Source organism: Cyanistes caeruleus, chromosome 11 (genome assembly GCF_971803275.1).
Source record: "Cyanistes caeruleus chromosome 11, bCyaCae1.hap1.1, whole genome shotgun sequence".
NCBI lineage: Eukaryota > Metazoa > Chordata > Aves > Passeriformes > Paridae > Cyanistes > Cyanistes caeruleus.
This window is the reverse complement of record NC_141711.1, coordinates 463,159-480,424: the sequence shown is the minus strand read 5'-3', so window position 1 is coordinate 480,424 and position 17,266 is coordinate 463,159. Positions and strand designations below refer to the sequence as shown.

The following is a 17,266-nucleotide window of genomic DNA, read 5'->3' as shown; positions in this document are numbered from 1 at the left end:
CCAAGCAGCACCTGTGGCCAGGCTGCTCTTCAGATAAATTGGATGGAGGTGAGCTGGGTGTGGCAGGAGGATTTGTGGTGCTGTGGGTTGAGGTGCCTGTGACTGCCTGGGTTTGTGCACTGCCATGGAGCCTCAGCTGGGTACGGGGTCTGCAAGTGCCGTGGGGTTCTTCAGAGCTGGAGCTTGGCTCAGGCTCTGGGCTATGATGGCTGGGGTCCCTGGGGGGCTACAGGGATGAGCAGGGTTGTGGCTGCTTGGCTTCTGGGGGTTTTGAGGCTGCTGGGGGTGTGGGTGTCTCAGGACTGGGCTCCAGTCCCAAATGGTCCCTCTTCCCAGCAGCCAAAGCTGCTGGCATAGCCCAGCGCTGTCAGGCCCAGCACCCTCCAACCCTGCAGATGATCAAGGAGGCGCTGCGGGCCCATGATGAGAAGAAGGGTGCCTCTGTTGTTGCCATCAAGCGTTTCATCCTGGCCAAGTACCCCACTGTGGATCCCATCCGCCTCAAGTACATGCTGAAGCAGGGGCTGAGTAAGGGGCTGAGCTGTGGGGACCTGGTGCGGCCCCACAACTCTTCTGCTGTGGGGGCCACTGGCACCTTCAAGGTGAGCAGGGGCTGCTGGGGCCACAGGGCTGGGACTGAGGTGCTGCCTGGCCCTGTTGACAGCCCTCTCTCACCTCCAGTTAGCACTCAAGAAATCACGGCACAAGCAGCAGCTGGGCCAGGCAGATCCTGATGGAGGACAGACCCCAAAGCCAGGACAGGCAGGGACCACCCAGGCCCCTGTGGCAGGAGCACGACAGCGAGGTAAAGAGCTGCTGGTGCTGTGAACAAGCTCACGGTGCCTGGCCTCTCCTGGACTCATCTTCTGCCCGTCCTCACAGGTGCCACCAAGCAGCAGCCAACAGCCACCAAGCAGCAGCCAAAGGCAAAGCCTGTGAAGGTGAGTCAGGGCCAGCAGTGGGGTTGGGTGGCTCATGGCATAGCAACACCCTGAGGTGCTTTCTTCTCTTCCCTGCAGGCCCAGACACGAGCAGCAGAGAAGCCCAGGAGTGACAGAGCGAAGCATCCCCAGACTGCTGGCCGGTCCCGGGCTCGTGGCCCAGGGCCTTCAGGGCCCCCCAGAGCTGCCAGCCACCGCCAGGGCCCCCGGAAAGGACACTCGGGACCCAGCACAGCTCGGGCAGCCGAGAATGCAGGAGGGACTGATAGCGACAGTTCTGCAAGTGCTGGGGCAAAGGGGCCCCAAAAGGCCCCCAAGGGAAAGAGCAAGGGGAAGGTGCCCAAGGGGGCACAGCAGGATGCCCCCAAGGCACAGGGAGGTCAAGATCAAGCAAAGAAGCCCCGGGCAACTCCAGGAGCTGGGCAAGGGAAGGCCAGGCTGAAGAAGGCAGTCCCCGTGGCAGCAGACAGAAAGGCCCCATAAGGAGCTTATTACTGCTTCAGCTGGCCTCAGGCCCTTGAGGTCTGGACTGCTTTCAGTCCCTAGTACAGGTTTTAATTGTGTTCACCTTATCCTAATAAAGCTTCTTCACTTGCCTCATGGAATGGCATGACTGTTGTGGTCCCTGTCCCTGTGCTTCCATCTCTCTGCCAAAATCTGCAGGGCATGGTGGTGAGCTGATGCTGCAGGTGGCTGCCTTGCTGCCTGCCCTCGTGGAGAGGTGTTCTCTCTGTCCACGTGTCCCAGCTGTGGTGCCAAGGGGCCGCTGGGTTTAGGGGCTGTGTGTGTGCAGGCTGACTGTGCCAGGTGATGGGCAGGGACCCCAAGACCCATGGGACACAGCATGGTGGCATCGCCATCAGGAACAGAGCAGCTCAGGCATGGTCAGTGCTGTTGTGGAACCATGGTGCCCACAGCCTGTGTGAGGTGTTGTCCTCTGTTGTCCTGGCTGCCCTTGTGCTAATGCTTGCCTGAGCTGGGATTACAGGAGCACCAGGGTGGCAGGTCTGAGTTCATGCCTTGGGCAGATGTCTGCCAGCAGAGGTGAAGCAGCCTGTGCTTTAACTGTAGTAAGAGGAAGACAGAGGTGTCTTAGGGCTCAAAAACCAAGTTTGGGATGTTACTGTAGCCTCCAGCATAGCTCCTGCTCTTATTACTGGTCTATGGCACAGTTCCTACCTACAAACTTGTGAGCTTCTGTGTATCACACTTCCATTTAATAGCTTCAATTGCCTGAATTTCTCTTGCTAAGCCCAGAGCAGGGCCCTTCTGAAGGTCACGCTGATCATGTAATGGGTTAAAGTCTTCCTGGGTGGGAGAAAGTAAGTGGAAGTAAAATTCTTTCTAAAGAGGATTTTGTTAATCTGCAGCTGGCCTTGCCACTGCCCTCCAAGGCTCCTGGCCTTGCTCTGGGGCTTAAGCAAGAGCTGAGCAAACTAGCTTCTCTTAAACTTCAGCCTTGACTATGTTGATCCATCTTTAAAGGAACTGGCACTCGTGTGCCCGCAGGGACAGGGTAGGGAATGTGGTAGCAGTGTCTGAGCAGAGTTCATTGGATTCTCAGATGGGGATGGCCTCACAGCAGCACTCAGCCATGTGGCAATGTCCCCAGCAGCACCAGGCAGGGGCTGTGTCCTCCCTCTCACCAGCCACCAGGTGTGAAATGCAAAGCTCTCTTGCTTTGAGGAAGGCCAAATAACTTAATGTCTGGATTTAGCTTTGCAAAGAATCAGCTTCCTAGTGGAAGAAGAAAATCCCTCTGGTGTCTGGAAAGCACTGCTTTTACTGGGGGAGGGGAAAGATTTATCTGTGCCGTGGTTGTTAAGGGCCCTGGTGTCGGGGCGCAGGGAGGCACCTGGCAGAAGTGAGGGTGCCTGGCTGCAGCTGCTTCTGTGGGGCTACTGATCTTCATGTGCCAACTGTCCCCTCCTGTGCCTGGCCTGGGATGGAAGGGTGGCACTGGCTGTGGGAGTGGTGTGTGGAGAGCCCCAAGGAGTACAAACCTGCTCTCTCTGGGCTGCTGATCCCAAATGTGGTTTGCCTTGCATGTGCAAAACTTGTCTGTGCAGGTGTCTTCCCCGTGTGCTTGGCAGGAACTCACTCCATAGGTTCAGCACCTTGTTTTATTACAAAGATAGGCTTTGCCAGGAGTCTGCCACTTCCACTACACAGCAGGTAAGGGCACTACATCCACAACACATCTTACAAAGGGCTCGGAGTTTCAAGGCAACACTACAAACCCTCTGCTAAAGTTGTTCCTTTAAATCCTTTAAATGGTTGTAGCAACTACTTTTTCTTTTTTTTTTTTTTTTTTTTGTCTTTGGAAAAGAAATTAAATAATAAGACAATAGCCCCAATACATGGCCCAGCCACAGCACCTGGAGGCAAGCTCTACTTTCTCTTGGCTCACCTGTATCCTTTCCCTGTAACAAACAATATGGGGCTCCATGGCCCTTTCCCTGCCTCCAGCCAAGCTCGACATTCTCTGCTACCTTGATCCTTCTCACCCTGGCCTTTCCTGTGCTGGGCCTGCCTACATCTCTGGCTATTCACAGCTTCTAAAAGACAAAAACATCAAGAAATTTTTTGTGAAATCACTTTCAAAATAAAATGTAGCCCAGCTACATTCTTAGAGTTTCTATTCTGAAGCCATCCTCAGCAAAGACATTGAGACCTCCACAGTGTAAGTACTTTTTCTGCAGTTCTCTTTAAAAAAACTCCCTCCCCACCTTTAAACATACTGGATAAAGTCTACTGTTTGCTTTAAAATAGATATCTATGTACACATACACAACTCTGATGTTCTGGTTTCTGACAAACGTGGCATTACTGGAATTGATGGAACGGAGAGCACCTGTCCATGGCAGTGAATCACCCAGGAGTTTTGGTGGACAAATTCATCCACTGCCAGACTGCATCCTAGCCAGCTGGATGACTAAGAAAGGCTTCCCTTGCACCCTCCTGCAGTGAGGTAGTAACTGTTTCTTCCCTGTGTGGCAGCTCCTGCCCTGGTGGGGCAGCAGCCTTTGCCCGAGCAGGAGCGCTGGCTTTGAGCTCTGCAGGGACTTGTGTGACACTGGACACCAGAGCGGTCACAGCTGCCCAGGCTGCAGGAGGGAGAACAGGCCACCAGGCTGGGCTGGCAGGGTGCCACTGGGGTGTCTAGTCTCGGGCAAGCTCCATTTCTCTGCCACTGGGACCCTCTCAGTGACCCCAGCCTGAGCTGGGACACTCTCTACCTTAGTTTGCAGCTCTGGGTGCTGGGGATGCTCTGCTGGCCTGTGTCACTGCTGGGTTGGGTCCAGTCCCTCTGCCTTTAAGGGCTGAAAACAGGCTGGCTATGCAGCCAAGCCCCACTTTCTTGGCTGCTCTCAGGTACCAGCCCCAGGGCTGGGCCCAAAGCAGGCAGAATAAGCCACTTTAGGAGACACCTCTGCAGGGCTGGCCTGTGCTTGGTGATGGTCACAGGGAGAGGCAATGTGACCTGGTGTTTGCCCTGTGTGTGGCTCGGGGCTGCCAGCAGGTGCTGGCCCTGTGGGCATGAGCGGTGTTCTGGGGCTGAGGTGGTGCAGTGCCATGGACACGTGTGGAGCCAGCGTGGGGACAGGAGCTGGGGGCACGGTCCTGCCCCCACCCCACCCGCCACAGCCGGTCTGGGACTGTGCCTGGGACCGGCTGCCTGCTGGAGCGTTCACTCCCCACTGCTCCAGCTGACCGTGCACGAGGCACGAGAGCCCAGGAAAGGCAGAACAGCCCTTCTCATGCTGACACAGACTGTGCTCCCTGCAGCTCCCAAACAGCTTTCTCCATCAGGGATAAAGTGCTTTCACCATGCTTTAGCTGCTTGGGAAGCAACTGCTTTGTCTCAGCCTCAAGTTCCCTGTGTTACTCAAGTCTCAGATGGAGGAGTGGTTATGTTTACACATACAGTACAAAAATTAAAAGGCACAAATATACACAGAATGCAGCAGATAGTGAACAGCTGATAAGAGTCCCCGGTGTTGGAAAAACATGGATGTTGGAGGGATGGAGTGGGAGCTCAGGCTGTGATGGTTTTTGCTGTCTGTGGTCATTACTCCCTGAGGTGACCCTTCTGCTTTGTGTCTGTTGTTCCAGCCTCTGCAGCCCCGTCCCGAGGAACCACACACAGGGATGCACGGAGTGCTGACTGCTTGGGTGCTGACCAAGGGGAAACTGGTGAACTAAGCTGGCCACAAGGGTCATGCCTCCACTTCTGGCTGGCAACAGCAAATAAATTATGGGTGCCACAGTGCAGACCAGAGAGTTTTAGCTGCTCAGAAAGGTGTCTTGTGGCTTCTTGTGAAGTGAGGCAAACCTTTAGCCATGGCCAGGCTCACCCCCTCCACAAGGCTGGTTTGAGTATGACCAAGGTATGCCTGCAGCTGATGGCAGGTTCCCTTGTGGTACTGTGCTGCAAGAAAGGTCACTTCCAGGGCTGCAGCCGGCCTAGGCTTCACTGCAGGACTCATAGATGTTGTCCTCCATGAGTGCAATCACTTGCTCAAATTTGTGCTGGAGCTGTGTGCGCTTTGTCGTGGAGTTTGCATCCAGGGCGGCCACGATCTGTGGGAGACACAGGCAGGGTGCTGAGGCAGTGTGGAGTGCCCACCTGCCAGCTCAGCTCCCCCCAGCAGTCCTGTGGAGCCCAAATCCCAGCCAGAGCCCCAAAAGGGAGAGCCCACCCTGCCCCACAGCCCCCATGCTCACGCCCCTAGCACCCCTGGTCTCCTAGTCAGGAGACTACTCTCCCCGGTCAGGGCCAGGAGTGGAGTGGTATACGACAAAAATGCACTGCTGTAACAGAGCAGAGGGCACAGCACCAGCCCACAGGTTGCAGGGAGGTGGGAGCCAGCCAGAGCTACAGCCTCAATGGAGCAGGAACAGCAGGTGCAAGTTATTTTGGGGGTGGACCTTATCTGCATGTTTTGCTCTCCTGAAAGGGTCTACACATCTGGTAGCTCTTCTTCAGCCCACTCAAATGCCATTAAGATCAACTGGGAATGACCAAACCAAGAAGTTGCCAGACAAGGGACAGAGAGTAGGTGCATCTGCATATGCATCTATTACATATGTAGTGCAATTATGCACACTCCTGTGTGGTAATCCCTGCTCTGTGGGACTAGATGCAGGTGTCTGCCTGTGAGGTTACTGCAGCAATGGTTCCTCCCTTCCCAGGCAGGCCAGAGCCCGTGTGCTGTACAACCCACTCACCTGGGAGCGGTATCTCTTGGCGTATTTGTATATCTCAGCCATGGCGACATTGGTGTTGAACTCATTTCGGTGTTTCTTTATAAAGACAGAAAAGAGAGGGGAGAACATTAGCAGGATGGAGCATGTGAGTTCCAGCCCAGCTAGCAGGCACTGACTACAGTAAAAGCAGATTGTGCCTGACTTTACTGTCACATTGGTATAGCTGGATTTTTAAGGAAGGTGTGTTTGCTTGCATCAGGATGGGTCTTGGTCTTTTCAAAGCCAGCTGTAAAATACCCATGCTGGGCAGCACTGCATACCCCTGTGCCCAAAGCCATTTCACATGAGGGGACAGCACATCAGCTGCGCTGTGGAATATCAACAGAAAAATCCTGCTTGGTGCCCAAAGCTAAAACACCCTGGGGAGAAGTTTGATTTTGAGGAACCTGCGGTGCATCACTGGCAGGACTCTGATCTGGAATGCGTCTGCCAGCTCTCGTGGCTGGGACTAGGGCTGGCTGCCAGTGGCTGCCTGGGACTCAGGGCTGTCTCTGGCAGTTGTGCCTGGGAGCCAGCTGGCTGGGTGGCTGCAGGACTGCAGAAATCCGTGTCCAAACTTCCTGGCTTTTTGGCACTGGATTTTGCTCTCAACTCCCAATGGTGCCAGAGCTAGTTAGGCTCAAGCAAACTCATGGGTGTTTACTGCAGCTCTGGCAGTAATTGAAAATGCTTGGAATTAGGTCAGATGAAGTTTGTGTATGGAAGTTTCAGGCAAAATATCCTTTCTTGTGTGCTCCTTCCAGCATCTAAGCAGTAGCTGATTGCAGCCCATGTGCATTCACTGCTGTTGCCAGGCTCCAGCAGGACACTGAGCCTGCAGACTCAACCCCATCCTCTCCACCCACGTACCCGTGACTCCTCGGCAAGGTGGGCGTTCATCTCCTGCTCACTCAGGGGCGGCATGTCATGGATTTGCTTGTAGTATCTCTGCACTATCTTCCGGTACTCGGGGATCTCCTTGGCATACAGCAATTTGTTGGTTGGGGAGTCCTAGAGCAAGGGTGGGACACCAAAATCAGGCTCTGGGCTGTTCCTGGCTGAAAACGTTATTCTGTTTGCCTGACCAAAGCACTGACATCAGGCAGGGACCCCAGCTACAGCTGGGTGCAGGAACAGCTTCACTTTTTGTCCCAGCTGTCACCGGAGAGGAGTGCAGTGCTGGACAGCACTGAGGCACCGAACAGCTCATGGCAGAAGGGCTGAGACACATCAAGGATCTGTGGATGGGCACCATGTAGAGACACAGCAGCATCCTACTGCCCTTGCACGAGCTGAACCATCCATCAGCTCAGGGCCTGAGAAGGGGGTGATGGCTGTGTGCTTTAATCTGCAGCAAGCAAAGGCTAAAAGCACACCCAGAGTCAGGTGGGGTGGCTTGCTGCCAGGGGATGCTCTGCAGGTGAGGCTGCACACCTGTGCCAGATCAAACACTTGGGCTCTGTGGTGCTGTGTGTGGAAATTGGCAACAAGGGAAGGGCTTCTGCATGTATTTGCTGGGGCTTCTTGAACAGCTACATTGATTTAAGCTAAAGAACAAAGCTATCTTACAAGTTGAACTTCATCAGTTGCTTTTGGATTTGTCATGTAGCTTTGATTTATTTTGCATTGGCTAATCCAGCCTGCCTGGCTTAAATCGAGTGCACGTAAAGTAATTAACAGAGAAGACTGAATTCTCTTGATTAATGTCATCTTGGACACAACAGCCTTAACCTCCCAGCCACACAACTGGGTTGTACCAGTGGAGACACAACCCTGCTGCCCTCCTTGCAAGCATAGCATGAATAATTTTAACCTCAAGGCAACTCTGTCCTCCTGATATCATTACCCCAGGAATGAACTTGGCTGACTTCCCCAAGGGGAAGGGCCCCAGGCCTGGGGACACCAAAGGGAGTGAGATCACCAGGGCCTGCCACCCCCGTGTGGGTGTGCAGGACTGCTCCCCAGTGCTCTGACAGGTGGAGAGGGGAGGGGACCTGCTGATGGGAGGGAGTGGTGAGTTCTGCCCACAGGCAGCATACTTGGCTCTATCATGCAGGAATAGGGGAGCCCGGGGTGACTCCAATCTGCTGCTGCAATCTGTAGCTTGGCTGATGCTGCAGGGGAAACAAAAAACGGGCACCAGATCCCACAGCAGTTTATTTTCAAACCCAGTGACAAGGCATTATGAGAATATGGTCCACTTACAGAGAGCCTGCTCATAGCATTATGTTTTTTCCTTGGAAACACAAAGGAAAACCATGCTGCCTCTTTGCTAAGTTATCTTTTAATTTATGTCTGATTTGTCTCTATTATGAAGAGATGGGTGCCAGTTTATTAACTGCTTGTGCACTGGAGATGTAAGGACTGAGTCTGCTATCACATTTGAAGTATCAAGAGCAAGGTACTGAAACCAAGGGAAGAATCCAGTCTGGAAAATGCTCAGTGATACACTCCGTGTACATGCAAGCTGATTTTTATGCTGAGGATTTATTCTTCCCACATTACTCAACAATTCATTCACTTATACTATTGTATTCCAGAAAAGTGTTTCCATCTGCTGTCTGACTCCAGCTGACCCCTCTTCCCTTCATCTGCCACTTGACAAGGACAAATTGTAGGTGTTTCGTAACACATGCAAAAAAAAAAAAGACCAAAACCCAAACAAACATAACATCAAGCACTCATTAGATCTTCCTCCAGCATTAACCTCTCCCAACAAAGGCTTCCTGGAGCTCTGGAGCTGGGGGTGTAGCACCCATCCCCTCACTGCAGGGTGTCCCCCAAGACACACTGTCCCCACCAGCCTCTGGGGTGGGGGGGGCAGTGGGGGCGATTTACAGCATTTCTTAACAAAACTTATTTATGTCAGGAAGTTTCAAACGTCAGCACGGTGCTCGGCCAAGGCAGTGGGAGAAAAGCGACTGTGCAGATGGGATGTTTTCCTGCCAGGCAGCCCTGCGGGAGCGTGTGGGGCCTGAGGGCGGGAGCTGGGCCCGCGCGTTTGCTCGCAGCAGCCTCAGCTCCCCCGCCGGAGTGCGGAGCCCAGCGGCCACCAGCCCCTGGCCACCGCCACGGTGGGGCGGGCACGCTGCAGACCACAGCGTTTGCCGAGTCCCTTGCACATGCTGACGGGTGCTGTCACTGCCATGGCCCCGGACAGCCTCACACCTCCAGCTGGGCCAGGCCTGGGCTGTGATCCCTGGACAGACACAGCCTGTGTTTAGAAGATTGGCTCACCTCCTGGGCTTCTCTCTGAGGGGAGAGGCTGTGCAGAAATCACCAAGAGCAATGACTGAAGCTTCACCTGGAGCTGTATCTTTTTCCATCCTGTCACTGGGAGTTTACATTGTCCCTCAGCTCGTTTATTGGACCACTTTATGGCAATGGTGTCCCCTAAACCAGCCCTGACTGGAGGAGCTGGGCTGCCCATACCCCATATTGATGTCCTGAGCAGAACTGGCCCCCACCTGTGCTCAGTGTTCCACGTTGTGCCCCCACCTAAGACAACAGCAGAAAATACTTGTCTGCTTCAGCACCAGCTCAGCTGGGTGAGGAAGCGTTTCAGACACAGTGCTGACTCAGCAGGTGCTCTGCCATGGCTGCAGGACAGCTCATGGAGCTGATGGGTGACACTGAGCATGCAGCCCAGGGCTTGGTCTCACCCACTCTCAGAGCCCCCCAGGCTGGGGGTCCTGCCTTGTGTCCATCCTGCCTGTGACTATGTCCCTGCTCCCTGGCTACGGTTTGTGACAGAGGAGGTGCAAATTTCAAACTCAAGCCTGAACAAAGGGGTGGGCAAGGGAGGGGAAAACGCATCCCTGGGGACAACCAAAACTCAGCTGCATGAGCCCAAGCATGGCTCCAGCCAGCCATGGGAGGGAGGCTGGGCTGGGGACCCCTGCCTGCCTGTCCTTGTGTGTGACTGCCCGAGGTGCCCTGGCTGGATGTACCTTGCCCAGCTGCAGGTCGGAGAGCGAGCAGGCGTCGATGAAGGCCTGGGCAATCACAGACAGACAGGCGTCGATGTGGTCTGTCTTGTCAATGTCGAAGACAAACTGGGGGTTTTTCAGGATGTTGACCCAAAACCTCAGTGGTAGGCTGCAAAGGGAAGGATCCAGGGACACACATGAGCTGAATTTTTGTGTACCAGAGGAAGAGGGGCAGAAATGCAGAAAAGACAATGATAGAAAAGGAGTAGTAGTGAGGAAAGCTGAGGAGATGGGTTCTGCTACTTAATCACCCTGGTACAGACCCTTGATAGAGGGGCAGGGACACACCTTCTCCCTCAAGACATTTTTTCAGGCTGAAGGGCATGGCACATACAGCCTTCTCTAGGCACACACATGTCCCTGCTCCTTCAGCAGCTGCAGGCCCAGAGAAGCACCAGCAGCTTTGCCTGTGTGGCTCCGTTGAGTCAGGCTTTCCCACTTGCTGCTGTTTGGAGCAATGGTGTCATCTCCTGTTCCCTCTTTCCTGACACTAACCATCATCTGGTTCTGATAGTGAGCCTGGCCCCACACAACGTATTTCATCTGTCTTTTTTTTCCTGTTCTCTCGTCATATTCTCCTTCAGTTATTTCACTGCTGATTTGGCCACAACACAGCCTCAGTCTATTGCTCACCCTTCCTACCCTCCACAGCAGCTGAGAGGTGAAAGTCACTGTAAGTCTTTGCTGTACAAGCCAGTGAAGGTAGCAAGGGGTAGGCAAATCTGTTGCCCAGTGGTTGTACCTGCATGACTGCTCTCCCAGTAAAATTTGGTTTTAATTTTCACATATTGGGCTGGAAACAGTTCCTGTCTCCACAGCCTCCAAAGTGCTGAGCCTCTCCTTGACACTCTCTCCAGGCTCCCTGCTCTCTCCATTTAAATCCTCTGGTTGCTTTCCTGCACTATTTCCCCTTCACTTTGGCTCCTCCTCCCCATTCCTGCTGCTCATGTCCCTCAGCACCACTCCATCTGGTCCCATGACGTGGTGCTCACCAGCAAGCCACTGTCACAGCTCCTGCTCCCAGAGTCCCCTGAATACCCCGGAGACTCAGCCTGGTTACAGATGTAAGTCAGGAAAAGTGCTACTAAAGGGCTGAAAAGGCAGAAAGCAAATGAAAATGATCCAAATATGCTGGTTTCAGAATTTCCATGACGTTTTAAGACCTGACATGGTCTTGGACTCTCAGATCTTCAGTGCTTGCAGCTAACTCCATTGCTGTCTCCCATCAGCCTATTTCTCCTTTCATTATTTGTGTGTGCCAGTTCTTTCTGCCCTTTGTCTGCCCATGCCTCCTCTTTCAGCTCACTGCTCCCCTGGGCTTCATATTTATTCAAAGCTCTCCAATCCTATGTTTGGCTTCATCTTTCACAGCCCTCTCTGCCACCCTCCCTGTTTTCCAAGTTCCTCTTCTACTTTTAGCAATCTAATGATTAGTCCAGGACACCAGGGTTTTGCAGCTGCCGCTCCCTAGAGATGGAAGGAAGAAAAGAAGGATTTCCTTTTCCAAACCTGTTGGTCTTCCAGATGTGCAGAGTATCAGGGTCTGTGATCCCTCTCTTCTCTGCCTGTTCCTCTAGGAAGTCAAAGAAATACTTCACAGCCACGGGTGGTTTATCGTCTCGGATACTGAGAATGGCTTTGAACAAGTCATCCAGGAACTTCTGGAGTGTGCCCTGCAGGACAAGGACACAGTGGACCCTGGGGAGAGCAGCAACACCCAAGCCCAGGAGAACAGCAGAGGGGCTGTGACTGCTGCACACTAGGGGAAACCCTTTGCTGCCACTTGGGTAGGTCAAAGAGAGAGGGGATGCCAAAGCAGGGAGGGAACAGTCTGTTTGTGGATAGCAAGATAATAAACTTGCATTTGGGGTTAATTTCTTTTGGCATCTTTGCTGGGATCTCACATCTGTGCTTGTTCTGTACACCACAGACAAAGAAGACCAGAGACTGCTGGCCATCCCTGTGATCTTTGCTTCAGCAAGGCACCATGCTAGGATTAAAGATGGGCCAGATCTGACCTCAGATCACACAGACATTTCTCTTGCTCCCACAACTGAGCATCTCCATCTCCTGTCCCAGCAGCATCTCTTTCTGGGGAGATGGGTTCAGGCCTCAGCTGTGCATCTAAGTCCTGAGGCAGCCAGAATCCCTTTTGTCTGCACAGACCCCAGATCATCCCAGGGGGACCATGTGGGGCATCACACAGCAGTAAGGACGAGCTGGGAAGCTGGAAGGACCCTGAGGAGCCCAACAGCCTCACTAAACATGCTCCAGCCATCCAGGAGAGGAGTCCCACTGCCTTTGGGGAGCGCCAGTCCTGCAGCGCTCCTTCCTTGGAGCTGGTCCCTACAGACCATGAACAATCCCACCTGCCAAGAACAGGGGCAGCCCAGCTCCTACCTTGGTGGAGAGTAGCCGTGTCAGGTAGATCTCTGGAAGAACCTTCTTTCTATGGCTCTGTCTGTGGGACTTCTTATGTTCCACTGATTCGTCAGTTGGGAGAACCTAGTCCCAGATAAAGCACATGGTCAGAGCACTCTTCTTTGGAAGTGTCACACTAAATTTTCCTTTCAGGCTAGAATTTCAACCACATATAAAATTCAATTAAAAAGAAGTTACTGCTTTATAAACACACCCTTATACGGCTTTTAAAAAGTGATCCATAATACTCAGTTTTTCTGATATTTGTTTCTCCTGTTCTCTTTATTGCCTCTTTTACCACAGATGATGGAAATGAACTCATCCATCTCCCTTTGCACACTGGCCTGTTTGCCCCCCAGGGCTCTCACACCCCTGCAGTCTGGGCTGCACCTCGGGCTCCCAGCAGCAGTGCACATGGCTTCTCCACAAACCAGCTTTGCTCAGATTTGGAAAAAGCACAGTATGTAGGAATGCTGGCTTTTGCAAAACAAAAATTAATATTCCACTGCTCAGGTCACTGAATTACTCTCTATAATGCCAAAGCAAGCAACTGACGTGCATTGTTTCACATGTGAACAGTTGGTTTCCCATCCCTTTTCATTCCTTGCTCTGCAAACACGCGCGTGCGCGCGCGCGCGTGTGTGTGTGTGTGTGTGTGTGTGCATGTGTGCTTCTACTTGAGCATGGAAACACTTGCAGAGAAAAAAAACCCTCAAACCAAGCTATAAAATATTGCTGTTGTCCGTAACACCTTTTCTCATGACAGCTTTTAGCAGCATTTAGCACTTGGCACTCCCAGCCCAGTGCAGCAGCAGGAACCCACGGACCTGCTCAGCCTGGAGAGCCCGTGGGATGCCAGGAGCTCCCAGCAGGTGACTCAGCTGAGGTGTCACCAGGTGCTGCCACTGCCACTGTGCCATGCCATGCTCTGACCATGCCCCTGAGCTCTCCATGGCTGCCAGCAGCTTGATCAGACACAGCAATTCCTCTGCCATCCCAGTAATTCTTTATCATGTCCCTCACTTAATCTACAGATAAAGCTTATCTACAGATCACCTTTCTGTGCCTCTTTGAACCCTGCTGAAGAGAACTAATGAGCCCTGATGCAGCTTGTGCATCACATCTGATACTACAGCCCCACATGCAGCCATCATTCCTGCAGCCAAGAGAGGGATACTTACCAAGTGGAAGTACTTTTCAGTGTCCAGATCCTTCACTGTGAAGAAGAGAAACATAGTGGCTCAGTCAGGGGGGCCCAAACTGAAATCCACCTCCACTGGTGACCTCTATGTCAGGAGGCATCTGAACCCCAAGAACCCCAACACCAAGCTGGCATTCTCAGCCACAAGTGATCTCCACATTTCTCTTCGTTTTCGGGTTGTTTATTGCATTATGGGGCTCGTGGCAAGTAACACTAGGAGGTACTTTAAGGGGGACCTGAGGTCTCCCAAGGGATGTTTTAAGAGAGACTCAAGAGGGCACGAGATAAGGATGGACACAGGGACACTCCTGCACCCTGACACCCTGCTGTGTCCTGCTGTGTCCCATGCTCCCACGATTATTCCCAACCCATCATCAGGGCAGCTCAGTCCCAATCAGCTCCTTTCCACAGCAGGCAAAGGACTCCTGGAGAGCCAGGCTCCCTGCAGGAAGCCTGGAAACAGGGTTTGAAAATCCTTGTTTAATGTGGATTTCTGTCTCACTTGGTCTGTTTTCACTCTGCACAGCCCAAAACCTAGAAATGCACTGGCAAGGGAGTGAATATATGTAACTGGGAGGGACAGGACTTTTTCAACCAAGTAGTTTTAGATTCTTCCTTTCTCTCACTCGGTCAGCACAGGTTGGATGCCAGCTCCCAATGAGGGTGTGAGATGAAGGTGCAAGCACCTTGAGGGCTGGGAGAGCACCCTGCACCCCGTGAGGCAGAGGGAAGAGACTGGATAGCATGTTTAGAGCCACCACATCCACAGTGCCCAGGAACGGGGGCTGGCAGCATCTTCCAGCATCCCCAGCCAGAGGCAACCCTCTGACAGTGCAAGCATTCCTGCTCAATCATCAGCAGAGGGAAGAGGGGTGAGATGTTACCTCTGCTCAGCGTGGTGTCCTTCTTGTCCGTCAAACTCATGGCCAGGGATGCCCCCTCAGGGATCTGTGGAGGAAGGGAAGAACACGGATTGATAATGGGGACCTTATCAGCGCCTCCCTGGCCCTGGGGAGATCCCAGGAGCTGGGGGATGCTGGTGCAGTCATGGCCCTGCCACAACATCCCCTGGACCTGCCCCGCCCCCCATTATGTGGAAAGGGAATTTTCAATACAATTACAAGATAGTGAGGTTCTCAAACCCGGTGAGAATTGGGCAAATACACGTATCTGAGATACATTTTTGGATGCGGACAGCAGGTAATTCAAAAAGGAAGGAGAGTTTGGCTGTTCAGGTGCTGGTTTGCCGTTCCCCAAACGGGAGAAGAGCCGTGGGGCTGGCGCAGCCCGTGCTGCGGGGCACGGTGCCAGCGCAGCTCGCGGCACGGCTCCCACCCCGATAACCATGCTAATGAGCACTCATCTCCACGCTTGTTTTCCAGGCACGGCTACAGACCAGTGAGGATTGTGCTTCCAGGCATACCAGGGAATATGAAAATCGTTAAGTATTTCTGGTTTTGTTTAATTTTAAACAGAAAAACAGTCAAGAAAACAATCTGATTCACCATGTTTCCTCATATTTTTGGCCTCACTTCCTTGACGGTATCCCCCAGCCCTGCTCTCAGAGGAGGCACTGACAGTTGTAGCTGCGATTTCAGCAGGAGTGTGGATCAAGAGCACAGTGATACTAATCAACCAGGCTGGTGGCCCTTGGGAGTAAGAGCTTTTTCCCCTCCTCTTTCTGTTGTCAGTAATAACTTGTTTTGCATGAAGAGTGTTAATTAGTTTCTGTGTGTTGCAATATTAACGAGATTCTCGCCAGGGCAGATGTCTATTCCCTGGAAGCTCTCGTGGAGCTATGGAAACCTCTCTGCTTGTTCCTGAGGATCCTGTTTTCGGAGGGGAACCAGAGGCCAGACAGGCTCTGAGGCAGGGCTCCCCTGAGGTGTTGGTAGCTTTACCTTGTAATGTGCTAATGTGTTGAGTTTCTTCCTGCCATCCTCCACCACCGAGGTGTCATCGAGGTCCCGCAGGATGTAGCTGTCAGTGCTGGTGGCGAACCACTCTGAACACAGAGAGGGGAGAAGTGAGACCCCAACCCAAAGGAGACAGGGCCGGGGGGTCTGGGACTGAATGTCTGCCCTGATGTCTGCCCTCCTGTCCACACTGCTTCACCCATTGCTCCGATGAGCACCAACAGCTGCTGCACAACTTTCAGTGCTTCACCTGTTTTTACAGACTGGCTGGTCCCATGCACCTGGTCCTTACCAAGGTCAACATCTTCCACCCTTGGCCACTGGGAGTAGGGGACGTTCTTGCAGAAGGCCTCCAGAATTTTCTCTTTCACTTGACTGAGTGTGTCGGTGTCCATGGCTCTGACACTCAGGGAGTCCATCCCACAGCCTTGGAAGGAGACGTTGAGGTTCTGCAGGGAGAGGCTGTGTTAGGGACAACCTGCCTGGTTCTGCTCTGGCTCCCAAGAATGCTTGGAAGCTGTTGTGTCTGCACAGCTCTGGTTGGTGTGCCCTGGGCTCCGTGCTGATGGAAATCAGGCTGAACTAATGTGGCCATCGATGCTCTAGAGCATGAGAAACACTGATTTACAGCCCCAGGGGCTGAGGGCTCTGGTCACCAAGCTGGGAGAGCACAGGGAGCAAGACAGCAGCCCCTCTCATGCTGTCTTGCTAATGGGGCTTGACCACCACGAGGCAGGAGGAAGAGCCAGCCCCATTACCAGCTGTGTCCTCAGGTGCTTGGCTCCAACTGGTTACTAATGGAACCACCAAGGCTCATTGCTCAGCCTTCGTTTGATGCAACGGGCCAAGCTCCACTGCTTGAACCAGCTCTGAGCCTGCTGCAGGATGGGTCTGCTGCAGCACCTCGAGAGCTCCTGGACAGCAGGACAGGCAGCTGTGAGGGCCTACAGGCTGCCACAGATGCCCTCTCAGAGACCAGGGAGGCACAGATACTGCCTCAGTTGCAGTCCAAAGCTGCAGGGCAAGGAGAGCAACTCTTTCTGTCAGAAACTCTCCTTTTTTTGTCTGGGTGTCCCCTCCTGTCACCAGCTGTGCAAACCCAAGTGCTACGAGCATGACATCTCCGTCTCAGCCCAGCTCTGGGGAAGCCCCAGCATGTGGGTACTCACCCTTGGCTTTGCCTCTATGTTCTCCCTCAGCAGCCACTCCTCGTTGAGGGTATACCTGGCCTTTCCTGTAATGGCGTCAATGGAACCCTTGTTAATCTGCTGTTTGATGGCACAGATCAGCAGGAAGAAGGGTTCTCCAACTGTCTCCTGGAGAAAGGAAAGAAGACCAAGTCAGCAAACTGGAGCTGGTGGTGACAGGTCCATCAGCAGTGCAGCAGGGACAGGCTCTGTGTGGACAGGAAGGTGCCTCTGCACACCAGGGAGCAGGACTAGTCCACCCCAGGTGCTGCAAACACCTGTTGGGGGCCATCGCCTCCCAGCTCCCACTTGCCTCTCTCTGAGGCTGCTCAGAAGTTTTCAGCCTTGTGGGAACATGAGA

At 53.2% G+C, this 17,266-nt stretch overlaps 2 protein-coding genes across 6 annotated transcripts in view; one reads left to right on the top strand and one right to left on the bottom strand.

Moving 5' to 3' along the window:
* Positions 1-50: 50 nt before the first annotated feature.
* H1-8 (H1.8 linker histone) lies at positions 51-1,546 on the top strand. Of its 4 annotated transcripts, none has more exons than XM_023935049.2 (5): positions 51-140; positions 337-602; positions 682-805; positions 883-941; positions 1,020-1,546. In XM_023935049.2, the coding sequence occupies exons 1-5, from the start codon at positions 125-127 to the stop codon at positions 1,422-1,424; spliced, it is 870 nt and encodes a 289-aa protein (XP_023790817.1). In that variant the 5' UTR covers positions 51-124; the 3' UTR covers positions 1,425-1,546. The 4 variants fall into 4 exon arrangements, with proteins under 4 accessions (XP_023790817.1, XP_086701949.1, XP_023790818.1 ...); XM_086845823.1 differs by having other exon boundaries at positions 55-140; positions 340-602; positions 694-805; XM_023935050.2 differs by having other exon boundaries at positions 55-140; positions 340-602.
* Positions 1,547-3,050: 1,504 nt separating this feature from the next.
* Positions 3,051-17,266, bottom strand: part of PLXND1 (plexin D1) — a 67,510-nt gene continuing 53,294 nt past the window's right edge. For both annotated transcript variants that reach the window (XM_086845813.1, XM_086845814.1), the window contains exons 26-36: positions 16,888-17,034; positions 16,011-16,167; positions 15,704-15,807; positions 14,687-14,750; positions 13,783-13,817; positions 12,581-12,685; positions 11,690-11,853; positions 10,142-10,289; positions 7,062-7,202; positions 6,174-6,248; positions 3,051-5,525 (exon numbers count right to left, since the gene is read on the bottom strand). In XM_086845813.1, coding sequence (XP_086701939.1) covers positions 5,409-5,525; positions 6,174-6,248; positions 7,062-7,202; positions 10,142-10,289; positions 11,690-11,853; positions 12,581-12,685; positions 13,783-13,817; positions 14,687-14,750; positions 15,704-15,807; positions 16,011-16,167; positions 16,888-17,034 — 1,257 coding nt within the window. In that variant the 3' untranslated portion in view covers positions 3,051-5,408. The remainder of the gene's footprint in view (positions 5,526-6,173; positions 6,249-7,061; positions 7,203-10,141; positions 10,290-11,689; positions 11,854-12,580; positions 12,686-13,782; positions 13,818-14,686; positions 14,751-15,703; positions 15,808-16,010; positions 16,168-16,887; positions 17,035-17,266) is intronic.

Bases quoted from the DNA above. Each gene is read 5' to 3' on its own strand.
- H1-8 (XM_023935049.2), top strand. The intron at 806-882 runs GTAAAGAGCTGC...CCGTCCTCACAG, and splicing joins GGCAGGAGCACGACAGCGAG to GTGCCACCAAGCAGCAGCCA. The intron at 942-1,019 runs GTGAGTCAGGGC...TCTTCCCTGCAG, and splicing joins CAAAGGCAAAGCCTGTGAAG to GCCCAGACACGAGCAGCAGA.